Genomic DNA, 19,502 nt, shown 5'->3' with positions numbered 1-19,502 from the left:
AAATTCAAAAACTAAAAATTTTATGGATTTAAAGAAGGGGTTTCTTCTTCTCTAATGGGTTATTTATCTGCCACTGCCGAAAACTGCTGAAGACGAACACCTCAGTTACTGTAGACAATCAGGAGAATGTTACAGCTCAGTAGGTTTGTAAAATTTTATTTGGACAAATCTGTACATGGAGGTTTTGACCTTCAGCGTGTTCACATATATTAGCATGGTGGGGAGACAGCTCACTGACGACCAAGGGAAGTGCTATCCATTTACTCAAAACTGGACAGGAAGTTCAGTACAATCTGCTTCAGTTTAGCGTCTGATTCCTCTGAGATCTTGCCGTCGGCCCTGAAAAAGAAAGAAGGTCAAGTTAAAAGGACAGTTTCAATTTAAGTTGAACACTGGAGTCATGTGTTCAAAGGCCTTACCTGATTGCACTGAGCAAGTCCTGTTGTTGGCTGAGAATGTGCTCGAGGAAAGCCTTCTCGAACTTGGTGATCTTGCTGGGCTCCATCTTGTCCAGATGACCCCTGACACCGGCGTAGATAACTGTCACCTGCTCCTCAATGGCCATGGGAGCTACAGGGGTTGGAGGGCAGAAATTTGGAAAAAACAAAAGAAATTTGGAAATAACAAAAGAAAAAACAAAGAAAACAAAAAACAAAGCAAGTTTTGGTTTACCATTCAAGATATGCTGTGCAATGTAAAACACACTCACAGTACTGTCCCTGCTTGAGCAGCTCGGTGAGCCTAACGCCCCTGTTCAGGAGCTGCTGGGTGGCAGCGTCCAGGTCTGAACCGAACTGGGCAAAAGCAGCCACCTCACGGTACTGGGCCAGTTCCAACTTCATGGTACCAGCCACCTGCATGGTCAAATGAAGTGTTTGAGATTGTGGCCTGGTACTTGAGTTTCTCGCCAAAAATTAAAAGATGCATTCGAACCTTTAATAAGCCACATCTCACCTGTTTCATGGCTCTGGTCTGGGCAGCAGAACCGACTCTGGACACAGACAGACCTACATTGATGGCCGGGCGGATACCCTTGTAGAACAGCTCAGTCTCCAAGAAGATCTACGCAGACACATGACAACAGCTAAGTAACACTGACTGGTTTTATGACTCTTAAGTGATGAAGACAACAAACCTGTCCGTCTGTGATGGAGATGACGTTGGTGGGGATGTAGGCTGACACATCACCAGCCTGAGTCTCAATGACAGGGAGAGCAGTGAGGGAGCCACCGCCAAAGTTGTCATTCATTTTTGCAGCTCTCTCCAGCAGACGTGAGTGCAGGTAGAACACATCGCCAGGGTACGCCTCACGACCGGGAGGACGGCGCAGCAGGAGGGACATTTGACGGTAGGCAACAGCCTGAGAAGAACAGGAATGAAATTATCAAAGGGGCCTTCTGGGAACGTTGTTTATTTCTTGGTTTGCTTTCCCCTCAAATTTGTACCGTCCTTCAATTTCACATGACAGCATCACTCCTCACCTGCTTGGACAGATCGTCATAGATGATCAGGGCGTGCTTGCCATTGTCTCTGAAGTACTCGCCCATGGAGCAGCCGGAGTAGGGGGCCAGGTACTGCAGGGGAGCAGCATCTGAGGCTGTGGCTGAGACCACGATGGTGTACTTCATGGCATCGGCGTCAGTCAGCCTCTTCACCAGCTGAGCCACAGTGGACCTCTTCTGTCCGATGGCCACATAGATGCAGTACAGCTTCTTCTTCTCATCTGTTCCATCGTTGAAGCGCTTCTGGTTGATGATTGTGTCAATGGCAATGGCAGTTTTGCTGCAGAGTGATGATTAAAAAAATAAATCAGGTTTGAAAGCATATTCACACTTTGCTCCAGTAATTAAAAATATAATAGCTCCTTCATTTGTCCGGAGGATGACTCGATACGCGATTTCACTATTTTGAAGTGCATACCCAGTCTGCCTGTCCCCAATGATCAGCTCACGCTGGCCTCTGCCAATGGGCACAAGACTGTCAACAGCCTTGATTCCAGTCTGCATTGGCTCCCTCACAGAGATACGGGGGATGATACCAGGGGCCTTCAGACCCACACGCCTACGGACCGTGGAACCAAGGGGGCCCTGTGAAGTACAAATCATTTGTAACATATAATGCAGCTTATCAATATCCTGGATGACATTGATGGATCAAATAAGCTCCTGATATAATAGAATAAAAATGTTATATGAAAACTGATTAAAATATACAACTAGGTATGACTTTATTTTCAAGACCAAGGAGAGAAAAGTAGTACATTTGGCATTATTTAATTCCACAAATGAAGAAAAAAAAAAAAGGCCTTCCTATCAATTCACTTTGATGCTTAAATTCGATATAGGAACAAGAAGCATTTATCAAAGCAACCAATCCACCTCAGTGCTAATGGGAGCCTTTTGGTTGATGTATTAAGACAATGTGGGTCGAACTATTCTATTAATCCAACACCTCTAAAATATGCAAATATACGGGAAAGACTAAAGGGTACCACTTGAGAAATGGATTAAGAGTTAATTTAATCTAAATCCTCATTCTCTGAAACTTGTCTGTGTCTAGCTAACCTTTCCATCGATGGCGTTTCCCAGAGCATCCACCACACGGCCAAGCAGCTCCTCACCAACGGGAACATCCACAATAGCACCGGTCCTCTTCACAATATCTCCCTCCTTGATCAGCTTGTCGTTACCGAACACCACAACACCAACATTGTCAGGCTCCAAGTTCAGAGACATGCCCTGAAGGACAAAATAAAAACAATTTGTTAGCACAATGACTGGCTATCACTATTGGTTTTACAAATTAATTACAAAAAAAAAAAAGATGAGAAAAAAACTATGGTTATCTGTCCTCTGCTATGGACAGGTCCGGCATTGTGTGTAGGAGAATTCTATAAGGCATACTTTCAGTCCAGAAGAGAACTCCACCATCTCCTCTGCCTGGACATTCCTCAGACCGTACACTCTGGCAATACCGTCACCAATAGACAGCACACGGCCGGTCTCCTCCAGAGTTGCAACGGTGTCTGCGCCCAAGATCTTCTCCTCCAAGATTGAGGACACCTCCGCTGTGCCTTTTACACAAAACATCCATATTGAATTATGTTACTTATATCAAAAAAACACATTTTAATGTGTCATTAACCAATTTGGATTCCCTCTCAAAAGTTCTGTGTCAAAATTTTCAAGCATTTTTAACCCAGCCCAATTAAAAATATCAACTTGGGATGATTCAATCATGACATCATTTTCTCAAGTCAAAATAAAAAAAAAATCGTCATGTTATCAAAATTATTTTCTTCCGCATAAAAGTTAATTCTGATTTTTCAGCACAGCATTTAACTAGATTTTCCAAGTCATCTTTGCCTTGACAATGGCAAGTTTGAAAACAGAGGAGCTGTATGCTACTTTTTGTTTTGGATAATATGTACTAATCTGCCAAAACTGACACATGGAAGATAAGCTCTTTATACATTATACAATCAATGACCTTCAAACACCTCCGGGTGCAGAGACCCTGAGTTAAGCGCTAAAGTGTCTGTGGTGATGTTTGTGGTTCCCTCTCACCTGTCTTCTGTTGCCATGGTCTGTGTGTGTGGATGTGGTTGACCCCAACGCAGGTGGCCGGCACGGTCTTGGACACCTGAATTCAATGACAGTTGGATTTAGATCCATGCCGTTTACAGATAAAAGCATGAATAATTTTGGTCATCGACAACTTAATATGTATGCATTCCAGAGGCAGAAGCGATGCAGCGCTGTGCCGCAATGGGGACAAATTGTCCGACTTCCTGACCTTCAAAGCATGTCTGAATCAGCCGCGGCTAGCGGTTAGCATTAGCTTGCGTGCTACGTAGGCAATGCCTTGGGTAGGACGACATTTGATGTTTCACAACGTCACGAAACATGTATGTAGGAATATTTAGCGACTGCAAATACGCATAATCCGTTAAATTAGTTCAACAAAACTTAGAGCCGCAAAATTGCTACCAAGTTGGTTAGCGGCCTCTGGTTTTAAGTTGACGTTACCCTTCACGCCCACAAAGTTTATACTGACATTCAATAAAGCAGCTGCAAAATCATCAAAAATAGAATGTGTTACTTACAACTCCGGCCCTTCTGGGCAGGGTTCTGGCCAAAGCTGCTGCAACTCTCACGGATAACATTTTCAAGGGTTGCTAATGACCTGTCCTCGACTAGCGGCTTCGACCTGCCTGTGAATGTAATGGCTGAATGAACTCTTCTTCTCTTTATGTGGCACTGCTCTTTAATCTACATCTCTTTTACCGCTGCCACCTACCGGCAAGAAGATGTTACTACCGGCAACTGCCGTTGAGCTAAATCAGCAGGTGAGGACGAGATATTTATTCGTCTTCTTTGGAGTTTTATGGACGAAATACGCCTCCTGAGAGTCTGCATTAAAGTGAAGTATAATACCAGTTTGAGACACATTTAATTTATTGAAGCAGAGAGTAATTCTCCGTTTTTATTGCAATAAGCCAATAATTCCAAAATAAAATGTTAAAGTTACAAAGTATTTTTTAAATTACTACACACTGAATGTCAGTGGCTACAAAATGAATTTTTAAATTCGCAAATCCCAAAACAGAATCGGGTAGTTAATTTTTTTTTTTTTTTTTTTTTTTACACACGAGAGCATTATGTAAAAAATAAATAATAAAAAGAAAAGACAAGGAGGTCAGGTTTTTTTTTTAAAACAACAACAAATAGAGGGATGTGTCCTATACAGTTGTACATAGCCTCTGTTACCTGCTTACTTGCACATAGGAGTCTTTTTATTGGAGTATTTATTGATCTAATTCTATTTTTATTTTCTCTTTACCATATAGCATTTTTTAAACATTATTATTTACTTTATTATTATTTTTCTTACATACTTGTGTTATATTTATATTCAGGTTCGCTAGCACAGAAGTCACTTTCATTTCACTGCCACTGTACCTGTACATTTAGGCATGTGACAAATAAAAAACTTGAATCTTGAATATTTATAATATATGTATAAAAATAGAATATCTGATTCTGATTTGAAGTCCCAAGGTTAAGTGACATGGAAGCTACTGGAAAAAAACAAAAACAAATGCTATCATATATCATATGAGGCAGTAAAAAGAAATAAAAGGAGAAGTGCCCTATTTTCCAGTCTAGTTCTAATATCTGGCACTGATTGTGAGTCCCTAAGTCACATGACATGCAAGCTTTTACAAACACAATGCATTATGTATGTTTTAGTATTTTTTTTTTTTAGTATTTAAACTATTGGAGGAAGACGTGCATTAAAATTCATGGTGAATATAGGAGCCTGTAAAGACCATGAAAAGAGATGTGTCCTATTTTTCCACTCTCATACTAATATATTGTACAGTTGGAGTCCCTCAGTCAAATGACATGGAAGCTATTGAAAGGGATAAAATACATTAGTGATTAAAATCCATATAAACATAGGATGTAAAGATGTGCATCCAAATTATTTAAATGCAATTAAAAGAGGAATGTCAATTTTTCCAGTATAGTACTAATATTTGTCACTGATGTTGAGTTTCTTGGTCACATGATGTAGAGGAAACTGGGAAAGGCAGTTATTTTTTATGAAGTAGCTTAATTATTTTTTTGAGTAAATCCCTGTCTTATTTCTTTCTATTGATGGGTCACTATTTTATTTGTTTTAATTATATAAACAATTAATTTCTTGATTAACTCCTCAACATCAGATCTGTAGATTAAAAAAAATACATTTGTAAACACATCTTAATGTCTTTTTTTTTCAATTGTAAAAAACATTTATATTCATGAGATGTTTTATTATTGATTTCCTGACACTTCTGGTCCTCCATACCACAATACACTGTTCACGGTTCAAGAAGAGAGGGACAAAACAACAGCGGTCAAAAGAATTTTACAGACGAACTGGAAAGTCTGGGTAGGTTAACGGAGACCACCAGCCTCGGTCTGCAGCGTCGCAACATCGCCCTCCTTCGTTTTGGACACCAAACGACATGTTTGCTTTTGTCAACGACAACCAGGCGAGTCAGACAGTCGTTAGGTTTGGTTTGCCCGTGGTGCTAGTCAGCCAGCAACAACCAACCGCCTGAATGTAGATCCGCATGGGCTACTACTGTCTCTTCAAATAACCCAGCGGAATCATAAGATAAGGATCCCAGGATGGTGTTAGTGCATGTCGGATACCTGGTTCTTCCTGTATTCGGCTCAGTAAGAAACAGAGGTACGGTATTAATATTCATATCGATCCGAACATGTGCCCTGTTTATCTTAATATTCACTGCAGCTGTTGGCTAGCTAGCTCGAGCTCAGCCGTCGGGTTAGCTTGCGTTAACTAGCTTAAAGTTTTAGCTCAAATTAATCGCGAAATAGACCGTAACGTAACACTACTGTAATTTGTATTTAATGCCGATTGACGCAAGCAATCGAATAATGTGTTCTGACGATTGTAATTATACTCAATTGCGGTAGAAATACCGCTGCTAAAGATAAGCTAACTGGCTCGTTGGTTCAGGCTATATCTTGAAGCGGAATCATTTCTCACAAAGGATTCCACATGCACCGGGCGTGCGGTTCAAAATACGCGATGTGAAAAATATTGTTCCCGAGCAAAACCCTATCTTTTGCAGCAACAGACAGAGCTGTATTGTATTTGTCTTTTTTTTTTATTTGAAGACATGGAGATACAGAGCTTACACTTGAGGCACTATCGTGTATTTGCACTGTAAAATACCGCAAAATAGACGTAGCCTCACCAGCCAGTAAGCTTATCTGTGCTTGGATGATGTCATTTGAAGATCATCTGCTTTTGCTAGCGTTCGCTGCTTTATACCACCGCGATTATAGTGATTTGCATTCACATTATTTGGCCAAAGTGGTAATCGATACATGGTCACTTGACTTGCGGCTTCCGAATAATGAATTTTTCAGTCGCGTTGTCAGTTGTTCGCGAACTAGCAATTCAGCAGCTGTTTGTAGCTGCCGAATTGCATAAATATCCGAGTAAGCGGTTAACAGTAAAACAATGATAAAGCTACAGTGTAACATTAATTTCATAACAGTGGCATCAGTGATTTCATTGTGCTTTTATTTCTGTTCTTATTTCCCTGTTTCATAGTATGGAGGCTGGCTCTACATTCTGCATTTATCAGATCTTTGTCGTCCCCCCCATTGTGTAGCTAATGATCATCTGCTGCTGTGTGGTGTGGCGTGGCCTCTGCCTGTTCTCTGCATTTAGCTGTATTGTGAATCCCTTCTTCATTTCCTCTTTCCATCAGAAGACGACATTGGTATTAAAAAGCACCCCCTTCCCAAGATGTATTCAGTCATAGACTTTCCATGTTAAGCAGACTAAAAAAAAAAATAGCTAACATCTAGAACAGAGCACCTTTTGTCTTTTTTTTCTGTCAAATTGCTGTAGCACTGAGTAAACATTTTAGCTCCTTTTTAGATATCAGTTGAATGTCATTGTGTACCTCCCATCCAGTCTTGATAGACAACATGCTGTAAATTCCTGTAAAGTGGATACATTTTGCATGATCTCAGATACTGCACTGCATTGTTGAACACCAGAATTTGGCTCATCCTCCTTCTCTTCACACAAGGTGCAGTGTACATCATTAAAGTGACTTTTAATTGGTAAACATGCAAATTTGGAACTAAATGCACGCCATTTGTTGTTGTTATACTCATGGTGTCATGTGAAAATGACCGAAGGTACACTGCACCTGCACACAACAACCTGCCATAACTGTCTCCATTTTTTGTGTAATCCCTTTGTTGCCTTTGCAAATTTTGAGCTGTGAATCACACTGAATTGTTAGGGCTGCTTGCCTTTTAACAGGCAAATTAAATTAAACAGAAGCAAAACATGCTCACTGGTGTTTCATCACTCCCTGAAATTTCCCCACTAACATAAAGGCCAAAATGCTATCCATTTCACAGGGATGCCTATTTTCCTGCACTGCTAAAGAGATCCTCTATTAGTAATAACGTCTTTATTGTTTGGTTGTGGTCTCTCTTTACCTTTTGTTCTGGTAATAGTACTTTCAATGCATGGTCACATTTATGATTCATAATTTTTGTTTTTGTTTTTCTACATTGACTAGTGAAAATCCAATGTAATCTTTCTGTAGTAAAGATGTACCCTGCTGTACTGGAATCATGTGCTGTAGCCAACACGTCTGCTCATTGGATGCCGCTTTTGTTCTTTTTAACCCTATATGGAGCATGGTGGGCCTTGCCTTCAGTCTATGTTGTTTATTTTTGTTGCATGGATTTATACTATTATTACAAACAAATAAGAAAGAAAACACCAATTACACATTACTAATATTTTTCAATAAAGAATATAGTGTTTTTCCTAACCTTCAGTGTGCTTCTTGCTGATTTCCATTTATTGTCCTCCCTCTCCCTTGTCCCTACCTGCCCCCTCCCTCCCTCCACCCCCACCCACCTCCTCTCCCCGCTGTGACAAAGATAGATGATTTCCACGCTTCCTCCATCACAGGGCCTGAATGAGTATCTGCTGTCATTCATGGTGATCGTTTTCACTGAGATGCTTGAAAATGCAGTGTGCTACTTACATTCTAGACATAAGGCTACATGACCCATGGAGGCAAGGTCGTCTCTTGTCTGCCTGGCTACAGTGACGAGTTGTCAAGCAGAAAATATTGCTGCAAACACACACACTGCTTTTCTGTCCTAGTGTGTTTGGAATCATACTGCGTTTTTCAAGCGTACTCCTTGTAAATGCAATGTAGACTTTGCCTATGTCATCATGATCTAAAAATATTTTCACTTTTTTTACATCAGAATCGCCATGTCTTTTACACCATCAAAGAGGATTAAACTATTTTCTTCTACAAGGATGGCATAATCTAAATGCTACCGGTTTCTGTAAAATCCAGTTATGGATCGAGAGCTCAGTATGTTGAAACTTGGGCCTGCAGGGCTTCTTTTCCTTTGGCTGATATTTTCTCAAACATTTGGAACCAAGGCTGAATTTTTTTTAATTGCTATTTCTCAATCAAAAAGGTCTGTGTGTCTTAAATACTGCACCACAGTACAAGTAAGCCTGTCTTTTTCTCCCTGTTGAGTCTCGACAGCAGTCTGTTCACTGCAGTTGCCAAATAGCTGTGGTCAGGGAGAGTGAAAAAAAAAAGCGCTCAAGTTATTTCCACTTAACTCCTAATGTTCGAGAGAGAGTCATGTAGAGCTTTGCTGCATGTGTAAGGAAAAAAGAAACACTTAAGTGAAGGATAGTTATAAAATGTGGAATTTATTGTGTTTTTTTTTTTTTAAAGGAAAGACATGTAGAAGTCATGTTGACAGACATGGTAGCTTTTAAAGGTTTAATGTTACAGCCAATCACTAATGGGTTTCCCCCCGAATGCACTGACACACTGTCAGCAGCATAACTGTACGACTGAGTTGTGTTAGAAGATCCTTTACTGATAATGGGAGACTTCATCTTTTCCGACCCCTTGTCTGTGATTCAGAAGACCGGGAAATGATCCAGAGGTCCGAAATGAAATTAAAGACATGAAAGCTCACGTGTGTGCAGGAGCCCAAACTTTTCATTTTCATGGTACTTGTGGTAACCATCATTTTCCCACCCCCACAGAAGTATTTTTCACCATAGGTAAGAGGTAGGGCTTCATTAACATGCTATATCACACACAGTCACACCACATTTTCACCCACAATTTATTGCAGCCAATTTTGTGTCTCTGAAAGCTGACGTCTTCTCCTTATCCTCCACAGGATCCCATTTCAACCGGCAACAGCAACAGCAGCAGCACAGTCATGCTACCTCTTGCCGGCACTTCCAGTTAGGTCCTCAGGCCCCGCTGCCCATGGACTTCCCCATGCCCCATCCAGGGCAGCCACAGTCAGGCATTAACCCCCACTTGGCCCCTCCAGGCCACCAGCATGGCCCCCCGCTCCACCCACCCCTTAACCCCCTGCCCGCCCCACAGTTCCAGGACATCCCCGCCCCTCCCTTCCTACCTCAGGCATTACACCAGCAATACCTCCTCCAGCAGCAGATCCTCGAGGCCCAGCACCGACACATCCTGCCACCCTCCAGGTACCTTCAGACAAATAATCAGGACAAGACACACTCAAGAGAAACAGAATCACAAGGGAAGCTGTGACTGTTTTCAAATGCTTGTTCATTTGTCTCAGTAGACGCACCCCAGAAAGAGTTCCTCACCAGCCCCACAGACTGCGGCCCGGCTACGAGTTCGCCCCCCCTCTTCATGTCCCTCCTCAGACTGTGGTGCAGCAGCCCCGCTACCTGGCTGAAGGCACAGACTGGTGAGAAATGTGCTCTTATTAGGACTTTGTGCCAATGCCTGATATGCTGATATTTACCAACGTCGATATTATCTACTTTAAAACAAGTGTATGTGATATTCACTTTAACATTTTGAAGAGCCCATAAATCCTATTTTCTTTTGTCAGGAAAGCTGAATGTCATGATATACGTCTAGATTAATTACCAGTACAGCCCACACTAAATGTATTTATATATCTGTGATGCTGTTTGGTTTCTTGGACAAGAGGAGATGCCACCTAGTTTAACCTTAAGTGTAACTGAGCCCAGATCAGATCAAAGGAAAATAAGGTAATTTTTTTGGACATGCAACAATGAAAGGTAAAGATTTTTATAAGGACTAAAAGAGAGGTGTTTTTTTTCTGTCACATTTTTTTAAGCCTCTGTTTGATCTCGATGTGACGTTTCCTGCACACTCAGCTCAGTGCAGCGCCGGAGAAGAAATGAAAGGGATACATTCTCCCTATTCACAAGTCAGGGTACCGTCAGAATGATGTCGAAACTGTTAGTTGAAGCTGAAAATGCTGCATAATGTTGCTTGAAGACCACCTGCTGAGTGTGGGAAAAATGGGGAGCAGGGAAGTCGAAACAAATTCCTAAAATAACCGCACAATGTTCCGTTGCATTCACTCCTTGTTGTAGTTGTACAAAAACTTAACCACGTTCAGGATCAAAATTTCTTTACAAATAATGCACTTAAAAAAAAAATGTAATTCAAATTTTTGATGTAAGTGATGGAGGGCTACTGTGCTGTATATTTTATAGTTTTCTATAAGATGCATGAAATACAGACTTGCGTGTCATTGACTGCTTTGTTTCTCACCCCAGGGATTTAAGTGTAGATGCTGGACTGCCCCCCCACCAGTACCACATCCACCCGCTACCACAGCACTATCAGCACTACCTGACCTCTCCGAGGATGCACCACTTCCCTAGAAACAATGCCTCAACACAAGTGGTGAGCTCCTTCTGCCTGTGTGCAATCAATCCTGTTTGTCCTCATGAACTCTCAGCGCTCCTCATCACAGGGTTCCTTAGATGAATCCCGATACCCAGCAACAGGAGATGACCCGCGGCTCTGTTGTGTACGATGGTCCGCCGCAGAGCTGACGCTAGCTTCTTTTATCTGTCATCTCCCAGGTTGTTCATGAGATCAGAAACTACCCATATCCCCAGCTACACTTGCTGGCTCTGCAGAGTCTCAACCCCTCCCGCCATGCGTCTGCTGTTCGAGAGAGCTATGAGGTTTGTGCTGCTACATCCTCTCTCTCTCTCTCTCTCTCTCTCTCTCTCTCTCTCTCTCTCTCTTTCTCTCTCTCTCTCTCTCTCTCTCTCACTCACTCATTCTCTCCTAACAGACACGCTAGTCTACACTAATTTATCATTGTTTCTCTGTGACTAATGCTCTGGACAGGCTTGAATCTGTAACTGATTTTCTTATTTCCAATTAATCTGGCTTCCAGATGCCTCAAATGGTCCAGCTGCCTTTAATCCCATGACATTTCTTTTCATTTCAGCATGATGCTATTGTTTCCTGGACGACTCTTTCTTGTTCCTTGAAACCCCCTTTTTTAAAATATTAAAATAGCACTTACTATGGTGTTTTAGGCCTCTTTTATTATCATTGTTAAATGATTGTTAATTTTGTTGATATTAGCATGTTGTCAGAGAAATTCAATTTCTTACACTTCACTTTAAACTTTGTGCATATCCGCGTTTCTTTTATAGGAGCTTTTGCAGCTGGAGGACAGACTGGGCAGTGTAAACCGTGGAGCGGTCCAAACCACCATAGAGAGATTCACTTTCCCCCATAAGTACAAAAAGGTAAGATTTAAGTCCTTTTATCTGCTTTGATCTGGTACAAACGAGGCAATAAGCATGAAATGAGCTGCATTAGATGTGAAAGAATGGAATAGAAAAGGGCGGCGCGGGGGGTGTGTGAAAAAGTAAAGATGAGAGTGAGATCATGGGGTTCTCACAGTAGTTCAAAGGTCAAACTCATTTCCATCAGCATATTAGTGGGACGTGGCTGCAGTGTGCACAAGTCAAAGAGAGGGATGACTCATTCAGCTGTCTGCAGATATGTGAGTGGAATGAATTTTAATAACCGTCGACAGTGAATTTGACCTAAATACTCGGGGAAAGAGTTTCAGATCATTTGGCACAGAGTGAGTGAGAATATGTAATTGAGTCTTCTCCATCTGATGTGTATGTTTCTTTGTTCTGACAAGCGTGATTAGTGACTCTTTCTTCCTGTCGGTGTGCCGTTGTGTGGTTCTCTGCAGAGAATACCCCAGGACCTAAAGATGTGTCTGGATGATGAGGAGCTGGACACCGATGAGAAGTGCACCATCTGTCTGTCAATGCTGGAGGACGGAGAGGATGTCAGGTCAGGGTTTGACATTAACCGTGGCCCCTGGTTGTACACTGTGGACACTCCATTACACACATGGGCGCAATGTATTAAAGGCTCTGCAACTTTTAGTTCAATACACAGAATAGCAATGCTTCTGTTAACACAACAGTAGCACAAGTTCTTCACTAGTCGAAGGATAGCTACCAACGAGCAAACATGATAGGGTCTTCGCCTGAAGTACCTTCAGGCTCAGGCCCTATTAAATCAGGGCTACTCGAGTACAGCTTTGTTAAACCTCGTCATACGGCTAACATAGGGCTGAGTATATATCTATTGGTGTTGTCATATTGTTCTATGGATTTTTATTTCAAATATCAAGAACTGTGATGCATAATTTTGTTATCAAAATCAAGACTAAAAGGCAAATGGCACAAATAAATTGTCTCACACTTGTCATGACCATACGGGGCCAAAATTGTATCTATGTCTATATCTATATATCTGTCTATCAATACCTATATATCTATCAATATGTATACACATATTTATGGCAGTCTGGTTAGAAGTTAGAATATATATATAATTTTAGCTTGTAAATATCGGGATATTGATTTATTTTTTTTCATATCCCCCAGCCTTATACAACATTCACAAGAGGACAAGACTAAGCAGAAATAAAGTGTGGAGTGAATGGAAGGAGGAGTTGAAGTGGCTTGAATATGATACATCTAATTCGCTGCTGTGTTTGCCACCAATGTCCTCAACTAACCGTGAAGTTGAGCTTGTTTTTCACTTCAGGAAACACTGTGTCACAATTCAAGGGAACATAGAAAACTGTTTCTGTTTGCAGTTACATCACTTGATAACGCCCATGGAAAGACCGATGCGGAGAGTGCAGAGTTAGGCTCTTCAGTGTTGTGTACTGCTTATAGTCGGGCGCCAAAAAGATACTTTCGGGACTTGGTGGCCCTGCGGGTCCCACCATACTGTCATGACCTGCTTTTTGTGCAGACGTGAACATGATTGAGTTTAGCAGTTCCGTCTCCTGTGATATTAATTTGTCTCACCCGTCTCAGCACTCCTTGTGTGCTGCTCTCCTCCAAACCTAATTATGCTTGGTAAACCCTCTTAGCAGATGCTGGTTCTCCCTTTACCTCTCCTGCCTGGTGAGACATCCTGGAATGTCTCAGCTGCTCTTAGGATTTACTTTTACGGTTGACCTCTACAATGCAGAAGACTTTGACACAACGATGTGACCCATAAAGTTATTTAGTCAAAGTCTCAACACTTCCCTTGCTCATTAGACCTTCAGGATATGACATCACATATTTATATTTTTCACAACTCTTCGCCAAAGGTTTTAATCCAAAATTGGTTCAGCAGCAGCAAAAAAAAACAAAAACCCAAAACAATGCAAAGTGTGAGGTTTGAAATTCCTTTCACAGAATTTCTTGTAGCACCTCAACCTGAAAATGCCACCAACATTAGAATTTCACAAAATCTCATCATGTGTGTCTGCTCATGTGATCAGTCTTAACTGGTATAGTGACAGAACAAATTACTTTCCTCCTGGGAAAAAAAAAAAAAAAAGGAAGGGAGAGTAAACAAGTGGGTGAGACTTGAGGTTTCCTAGTGTGTTTGGTTTTCTAGTTATTTTCACATGATCAAAACAGAAGGGTGCTTAATTCAAGCGTGGAGACACAGTCACATCTCTGAGGTATGATGCAGCGCTACATCTGTAAACGCTCAGTGCTGGTGACAAACATACTTAATGCAGTTTTTATGGTTGGAATCCATTGATTCTCAATTCTTCCAAGGATTCATCATACATACTGTCAGTTGTTGGACTACTGACAGACACTTTAACTTCTAACCAGACTGCCATAAAACACACTGGCGTAACCCTGAAAGACTGGAAAAATGTTTATATTCCGTTCTCACACTCCCTTTTTTATATTGAGCCAAAGAAAATCCTCTTTCCATGCATGTGGAAGTGCTAGGAGCAGTCAGAGTTTCACCATATGTCATGTGTGAGCTGTAAAGCAAAAACTAAAAACATTTTCAGACTGAATTTGTGCCAGTGGCAGCTGTGGACAAGAGACTTTGTTTTCAGGTTTTCCATCTGTCTGTCCCATTGCCGTTAAAGCGATATCTCAGGAACAATTTGAGGGAACGGTGAAAACGTCCGCTTGGATTCAAAGACGATCTGAAAAATATTGCGGTAGACATTGAGGTACATCCTCAACATCCTCTTGAAATGGAGGATGAACTGAAAAGATTTTGGTGGTCGGGGGTCACTGTAGGCGCTTGCTGCAGAAGCGTACAACAGCAAAACCTTTCCATGTACCTCCACATTAGTGTGAACACACACTCTCAGGCCTTAAAACAAACAAAGACCCTTTTTAGAGAGTTTTTGTCTGTATAGTGGCTTCCTATGGGCCCTCATGTACAAAAGGTTCTTGATAAAGAGCAAACACTTACTTACTTAGCATACATGAATATTTGCTTTTGAATCATTAACTCTTAACCTAATTCTACATCACACGATTTTCATCCAGCTGCCAGGTTCACAGCGTCCCAGGCGTCTCCGCTCGCTTTGTCTCTCCTTTGAATCGACTCTGATCTTTTGATGCAAAATCTATTGTAGAGATGTTAATTTGGTAAAGTTTCACATATAAAATTTATATATGGGCCCAAGCTGAAATCTGTTTAATTAGCTCATTAAAGGTGGCATTTTTTGGCGATAATTTTTTTTTTCACAGCGGAGCAATGGAATGTTTAGTAACCGCCGTAAAATCCTGTCTGCTCTGTGTCCTCAGGCGATTACCCTGCATGCACCTCTTCCACCAGGCGTGTGTCGACCAATGGCTGGCAACCAGCAGGAAATGCCCCATATGCAGAGTGGACATAGAGACCCAGCTGACCCCTGATAGTTGATAGCTCCTATTGACTCCTGCAACTTTGGATCTGGTCTCATAATTCTCCATCACCTCTCTTCTCTTCTTGGCATGGGGTGGTGGTGGTGGTGGTGGTGGTGGTGGGGAGGAGGCTCTGCCAAAACACACCGCCCCCCCCCTCCCCTTCCCCTTTCTGCCTCACTCAGCCTGGCGCCTGAGACAGCTGTGGCAGAGGGGGTCAACAACAAAGCACACTCACCTACAACACAACCAAGGGATTGGGTTGATGCATAGACAGGTGGCTGTGGCTGGTTGTAAAAGGACTTACTGGATGTAACAGGTAGGAAGCGGACACGTGTAGACAGATGTGCTGAGGCTACACATGATTCTGTCAGACTGTGTATCCTGTTTACACTCTGACTGCCAACCTGCCCAGCTTGTGTGGTGTATTAAAGCCATTTCTCTGCCACTACATATAAACCGCAACCTCCCCCCTCCTCCCCAGGCCTGTGAAAAAAAGTCCTTTAAAGATGCACTCTACCCAAGCCCTCAGCACATCTGTACAGAACATTATCAAATGATTAGCATGAGGTTGTTTGGTGTGACCTTTGTAGCTGAACGCTTGTGGTGTAATGGAGTATAGTACTGAATAAGTATTTACAGAGTAACAGTGTTGTGTAGCAATCAAAAAGCCTTTTGAGAATATGTTTGTGAAAAATTAAAACCTACAGAGAGGGTGAATGAGAATATTCAGTGTCTTCATAGGCAAATGAGGAAAAGTTGTGTAACTAAAAAAAAAAACAAAACAAAAACAACAAAAAAAAGGCCAAAAAAAACCCTCTGTCTTGTCTAACATGGTTTTGGAGTAGTAGATGCCATCAGAGTTGATGCTAAACCCGCTAACTGCAGGCATGGCTTCCAGTGATCTGTGTAGTGTCGTAGTTGGGCCTCTATAATCTAGAGCAGAGGCCTCAGATCTGCATGCTGTATGGCAGGCTTGGGCTGTGTCGTTATTTGTGGAGCAAAAGTAGAAACAGGGACTGTGTCTGTGCATGTGAACCGTATACTATGACTATGATGATCCCACTCATTCAGAGGAGGACAAGAATGCACCCTTTCCCACCCCGCACACACATACACACACAAATACACACACACACACACTCCCTCCCCCACACACTCATCCTGAGCAGAACCAGGTTGCTCTTAGACACTGATCTCAGACCAGCGTAGCTCAGGTTTCGTGTCTAACAGCAACTGGTGTCTGCTGCCTCACTCATGGCATGATCATGAGAGGCTGGCATGAGGCTTGAGGATGCAGTGCCTGAGTGTTGCCATTCGAGTGGATAATGTCTGAACATTTATTACCAGAACCTTATTGCCTATCGAACAAGCACATGTGATTTTTCTAGATCCAGTGAATCGCCTCTGTTGTGTATCGGCTCCATTCATTTCAATCTAAGTTGCTCCCCCGCTGTTGGATGACAGGTGTTACAGGGAAAAATACAAACTGGTTTGCCTGTGATATGTGCTAGAATGTGTACGACTGACCCCCCCACCCCCACCCCCACCCCCACCCCGCGGTGGTAGTGTATGGTATTGCTTGAATAATTGTTCAGTGACAGAAATTTTTTTCTCTCCATATCATGCATGAAACCATGTCGGTGCAGTTCACTTGGAGGAGGGTGAAAGGGATAAAAAGCCATCCATTTGAAAAATACCAAACAATTGTTCTTAACATTCAGTTTTGATATAATTTCAATTGTCTACCATTTCTTTTTCTTTTTCTTTTTTTTTTTTCATTTTCTGTGTTTATTTTTAATTTTAATTTTTAGCTCACATGCCAATTTGGACATGGTACTAATATGCCGGGTCCTTGTCCATTTTTAACCATAGTGAAGAAAAAGCTGCAATGCTGCAAAAAACATATTTATCGTTGTTCAAATGTAGCTTGTGTTTTGTAAATGCACTATAATATGGAGTTGCCTGATTTTTTTTTTATTTTTTATTTTTTTTGGTTTGGTGGTGTGGGTTCTTCTTGTCCTAGATTTTGTGTTTCTGTTCGAATTACAAGTATTTTCATGCTTCCCTGTGTATTATTGGAGGGTAACTTGACTGTTTGTGTTGCGTTTTTTTTTTGTTTTGTTTTTTTTCCAATTTTTTTTTGTATAAAACCTCCATCCAAAAAACTAAAGTTGGATGAAAATGGAGGTTTGCTAGTTCACATAGAATGCTGTGATTAAAGATGCCTTAAGTATTTAACAATCATTATTTATTACTAACTGTAGCTAGCTAGCTATTGTGGTGGAATATTTAATGTCTCTATCTCATAACTTTGCAATTTAATCAATATATTTATTTAAAATAATACAAAATATTAAAAAAAAGAATACCTCATTATGCATTGGTTGGTGGGGATGCTTCTGCATGTCATCTGTGTTTTCTTTTTAAAAGGAGGAGAGAAAAAAAAGAAACTTGTTGGGAAAAAAAAAATCGGCCGGTAGTTGTTTCCAACACACTTTTTAGCCAGCATGGTGCTGTTGATGTGGATTACATTCCATTCTTGTCATCTCTTGATTTAAATTTTTTTTCCATTTTTGTTTTAAACATCATCCTTGCTTTGGTCCAAAGCAGATGACGGGGCTACAACAACCCCTTTATGTCTGAGTATGACTCTAAAATTAGCTTGCTTTTGTCATATTATACCGCTTTATTTCACATAATCGGTCATCTTTTTTTATTTGTGGTCATCATATCACAAATTCAATATAGTGCTTATTCTTTTAGGACCCACATAAAGAGCTGCATCTCTCTTTTTTAATGTATTGCTGGCATTTGCTTTGTGTGGGATTTTGGGAAGTATCTAACATGCTAACTTGAGCCATTGATCTTATTGAGCAAATTTCTGGTGTACTGTGGTTATACAATATAGATATAGCGTGTGTTACACCTGGGTATAATAAGCTAACTGCGTTTTCAGTGTGCATTTCTTATTAATACTCTACTAATCCTGCAAATTATTATAACAAGTTGGATTTGAATGAAGCTGGTCGGTCTTACTATTATTGTTTCATTTCGTGCTCTCACTGGCCTTACCCAATGTCCTCCACAGTGTACCCCATTACTCCAGAGCGAACTGGACAGTAGCCATAGTATTAACTCAAGCTGATGAACCGGAATGAACAGTAGAACTTAAAGCACAAGCTTTTTAATGCATGTCCTTCTCAGGTTTTCCTATGTGTATGTGGGAGTAGCTCTGTAGATGTGTTTAATATGATGCTGTACCTTCTTGAATATTTCAGATGTTTCTTTGCTGCTGAAAAAAAAAAAGTTGATTATTAACCTGCCAGTGAAAAAGGGAAGTGGCCATCTTTGTACAACACACTGCTGTTTTGCTGTAACCGCGCAATGTTTTATGATCTTGAGTATTTTATAGAAAAGTAGAAGTATGTATCAATAATATGAAAGCAATAGCTAAATCATAATGAAGAATAACATGATCAGTGAATATTGTGGAAAACCTTTAGATTCACTCTGGGTGGATTTTGTACTGTATTTATTACTAATGACGATGCAAAAAGTTGCATAGCTTAACCCAAACTGTTCTGTCTCTTTTTTATTTATTGTCTTGTATATGATCTTTTTGTATGTGTTTTTCAAATAAACTGCCTAAAATGCTGAGAACAAATCATACCTGTGGTGTGTTTTAGTGTTCAGCTCTATTCACCTACATAAAAGGGCGGAAACTACACAAAATTTTCTACTAAAAAATAGGATTTTTTTTTTAAATGATGCAATGTTTATAGGGGATTTTTTTTGGTGAGGTTAAAATGCTCTATAAATATGTGGGATCCTTAATTATTAAACATTTTTGTGTAATTGGATCAGGC

The 19,502-nt window shown here is 40.9% G+C and overlaps 2 protein-coding genes across 6 annotated transcripts; one reads left to right on the top strand and one right to left on the bottom strand.

The window, feature by feature from the left end:
* Positions 1-140: 140 nt before the first annotated feature.
* On the bottom strand, positions 141-4,263 carry LOC147260076 (ATP synthase F(1) complex subunit alpha, mitochondrial-like). The gene is made up of 11 exons (XM_086205350.1): positions 4,106-4,263; positions 3,567-3,642; positions 2,904-3,073; positions 2,565-2,738; positions 1,921-2,087; positions 1,482-1,782; positions 1,136-1,360; positions 955-1,062; positions 710-854; positions 420-570; positions 141-339 (listed from the first exon to the last, which is right to left on the bottom strand). Exons 1-11 carry the CDS (start codon positions 4,163-4,165, stop codon positions 261-263), a joined length of 1,656 nt encoding a protein of 551 aa, XP_086061476.1. The 5' UTR covers positions 4,166-4,263; the 3' UTR covers positions 141-260.
* A 1,603-nt stretch (positions 4,264-5,866) lies between these two features.
* On the top strand, positions 5,867-19,294 carry ark2cb (arkadia (RNF111) C-terminal like ring finger ubiquitin ligase 2Cb). 5 transcript variants are annotated; one of them, XM_086206448.1, is made up of 9 exons: positions 5,872-6,243; positions 7,199-9,663; positions 9,786-10,110; positions 10,209-10,340; positions 11,188-11,317; positions 11,500-11,604; positions 12,088-12,183; positions 12,645-12,748; positions 15,535-19,294. In XM_086206448.1, the coding sequence occupies exons 2-9, from the start codon at positions 9,564-9,566 to the stop codon at positions 15,650-15,652; spliced, it is 1,110 nt and encodes a 369-aa protein (XP_086062574.1). In that variant the 5' UTR covers positions 5,872-6,243; positions 7,199-9,563; the 3' UTR covers positions 15,653-19,294. The 5 variants fall into 5 exon arrangements, with proteins under 5 accessions (XP_086062577.1, XP_086062576.1, XP_086062574.1 ...); XM_086206449.1 differs by having other exon boundaries at positions 5,875-6,243; positions 7,138-9,663; positions 10,212-10,340; XM_086206447.1 differs by having other exon boundaries at positions 5,875-6,243; positions 7,138-9,663.
* Positions 19,295-19,502: the final 208 nt, after the last annotated feature.

This window comes from Aulostomus chinensis, chromosome 6 (assembly GCF_037954235.1).
Source record: "Aulostomus chinensis isolate RoL2024-O1b breed Wild chromosome 6, RoL_Achi_v1.0, whole genome shotgun sequence".
NCBI classification, from domain to species: domain Eukaryota; kingdom Metazoa; phylum Chordata; class Actinopteri; order Syngnathiformes; family Aulostomidae; genus Aulostomus; species Aulostomus chinensis.
This window is presented reverse-complemented; position numbering and strand designations above follow the sequence as displayed.

Bases quoted from the DNA above. Each gene is read 5' to 3' on its own strand.
- LOC147260076 (XM_086205350.1), bottom strand. From the start codon at position 4,165: ATGTTATCCGTGAGAGTTGCAGCAGCTTTGGCCAGAACCCTGCCCAGA. The intron at 2,739-2,903 runs GTATGCCTTATA...TTTGTCCTTCAG, and splicing joins AGTTCTCTTCTGGACTGAAA to GGCATGTCTCTGAACTTGGA. The intron at 1,783-1,920 runs GTATGCACTTCA...ATCACTCTGCAG, and splicing joins ATTGGGGACAGGCAGACTGG to CAAAACTGCCATTGCCATTG.
- ark2cb (XM_086206448.1), top strand. From the start codon at position 9,564: ATGAAAGCTCACGTGTGTGCAGGAGCCCAAACTTTTCATTTTCATGGT. The intron at 11,605-12,087 runs GTTTGTGCTGCT...TTTCTTTTATAG, and splicing joins CTGTTCGAGAGAGCTATGAG to GAGCTTTTGCAGCTGGAGGA. The intron at 12,184-12,644 runs GTAAGATTTAAG...GGTTCTCTGCAG, and splicing joins TCCCCCATAAGTACAAAAAG to AGAATACCCCAGGACCTAAA.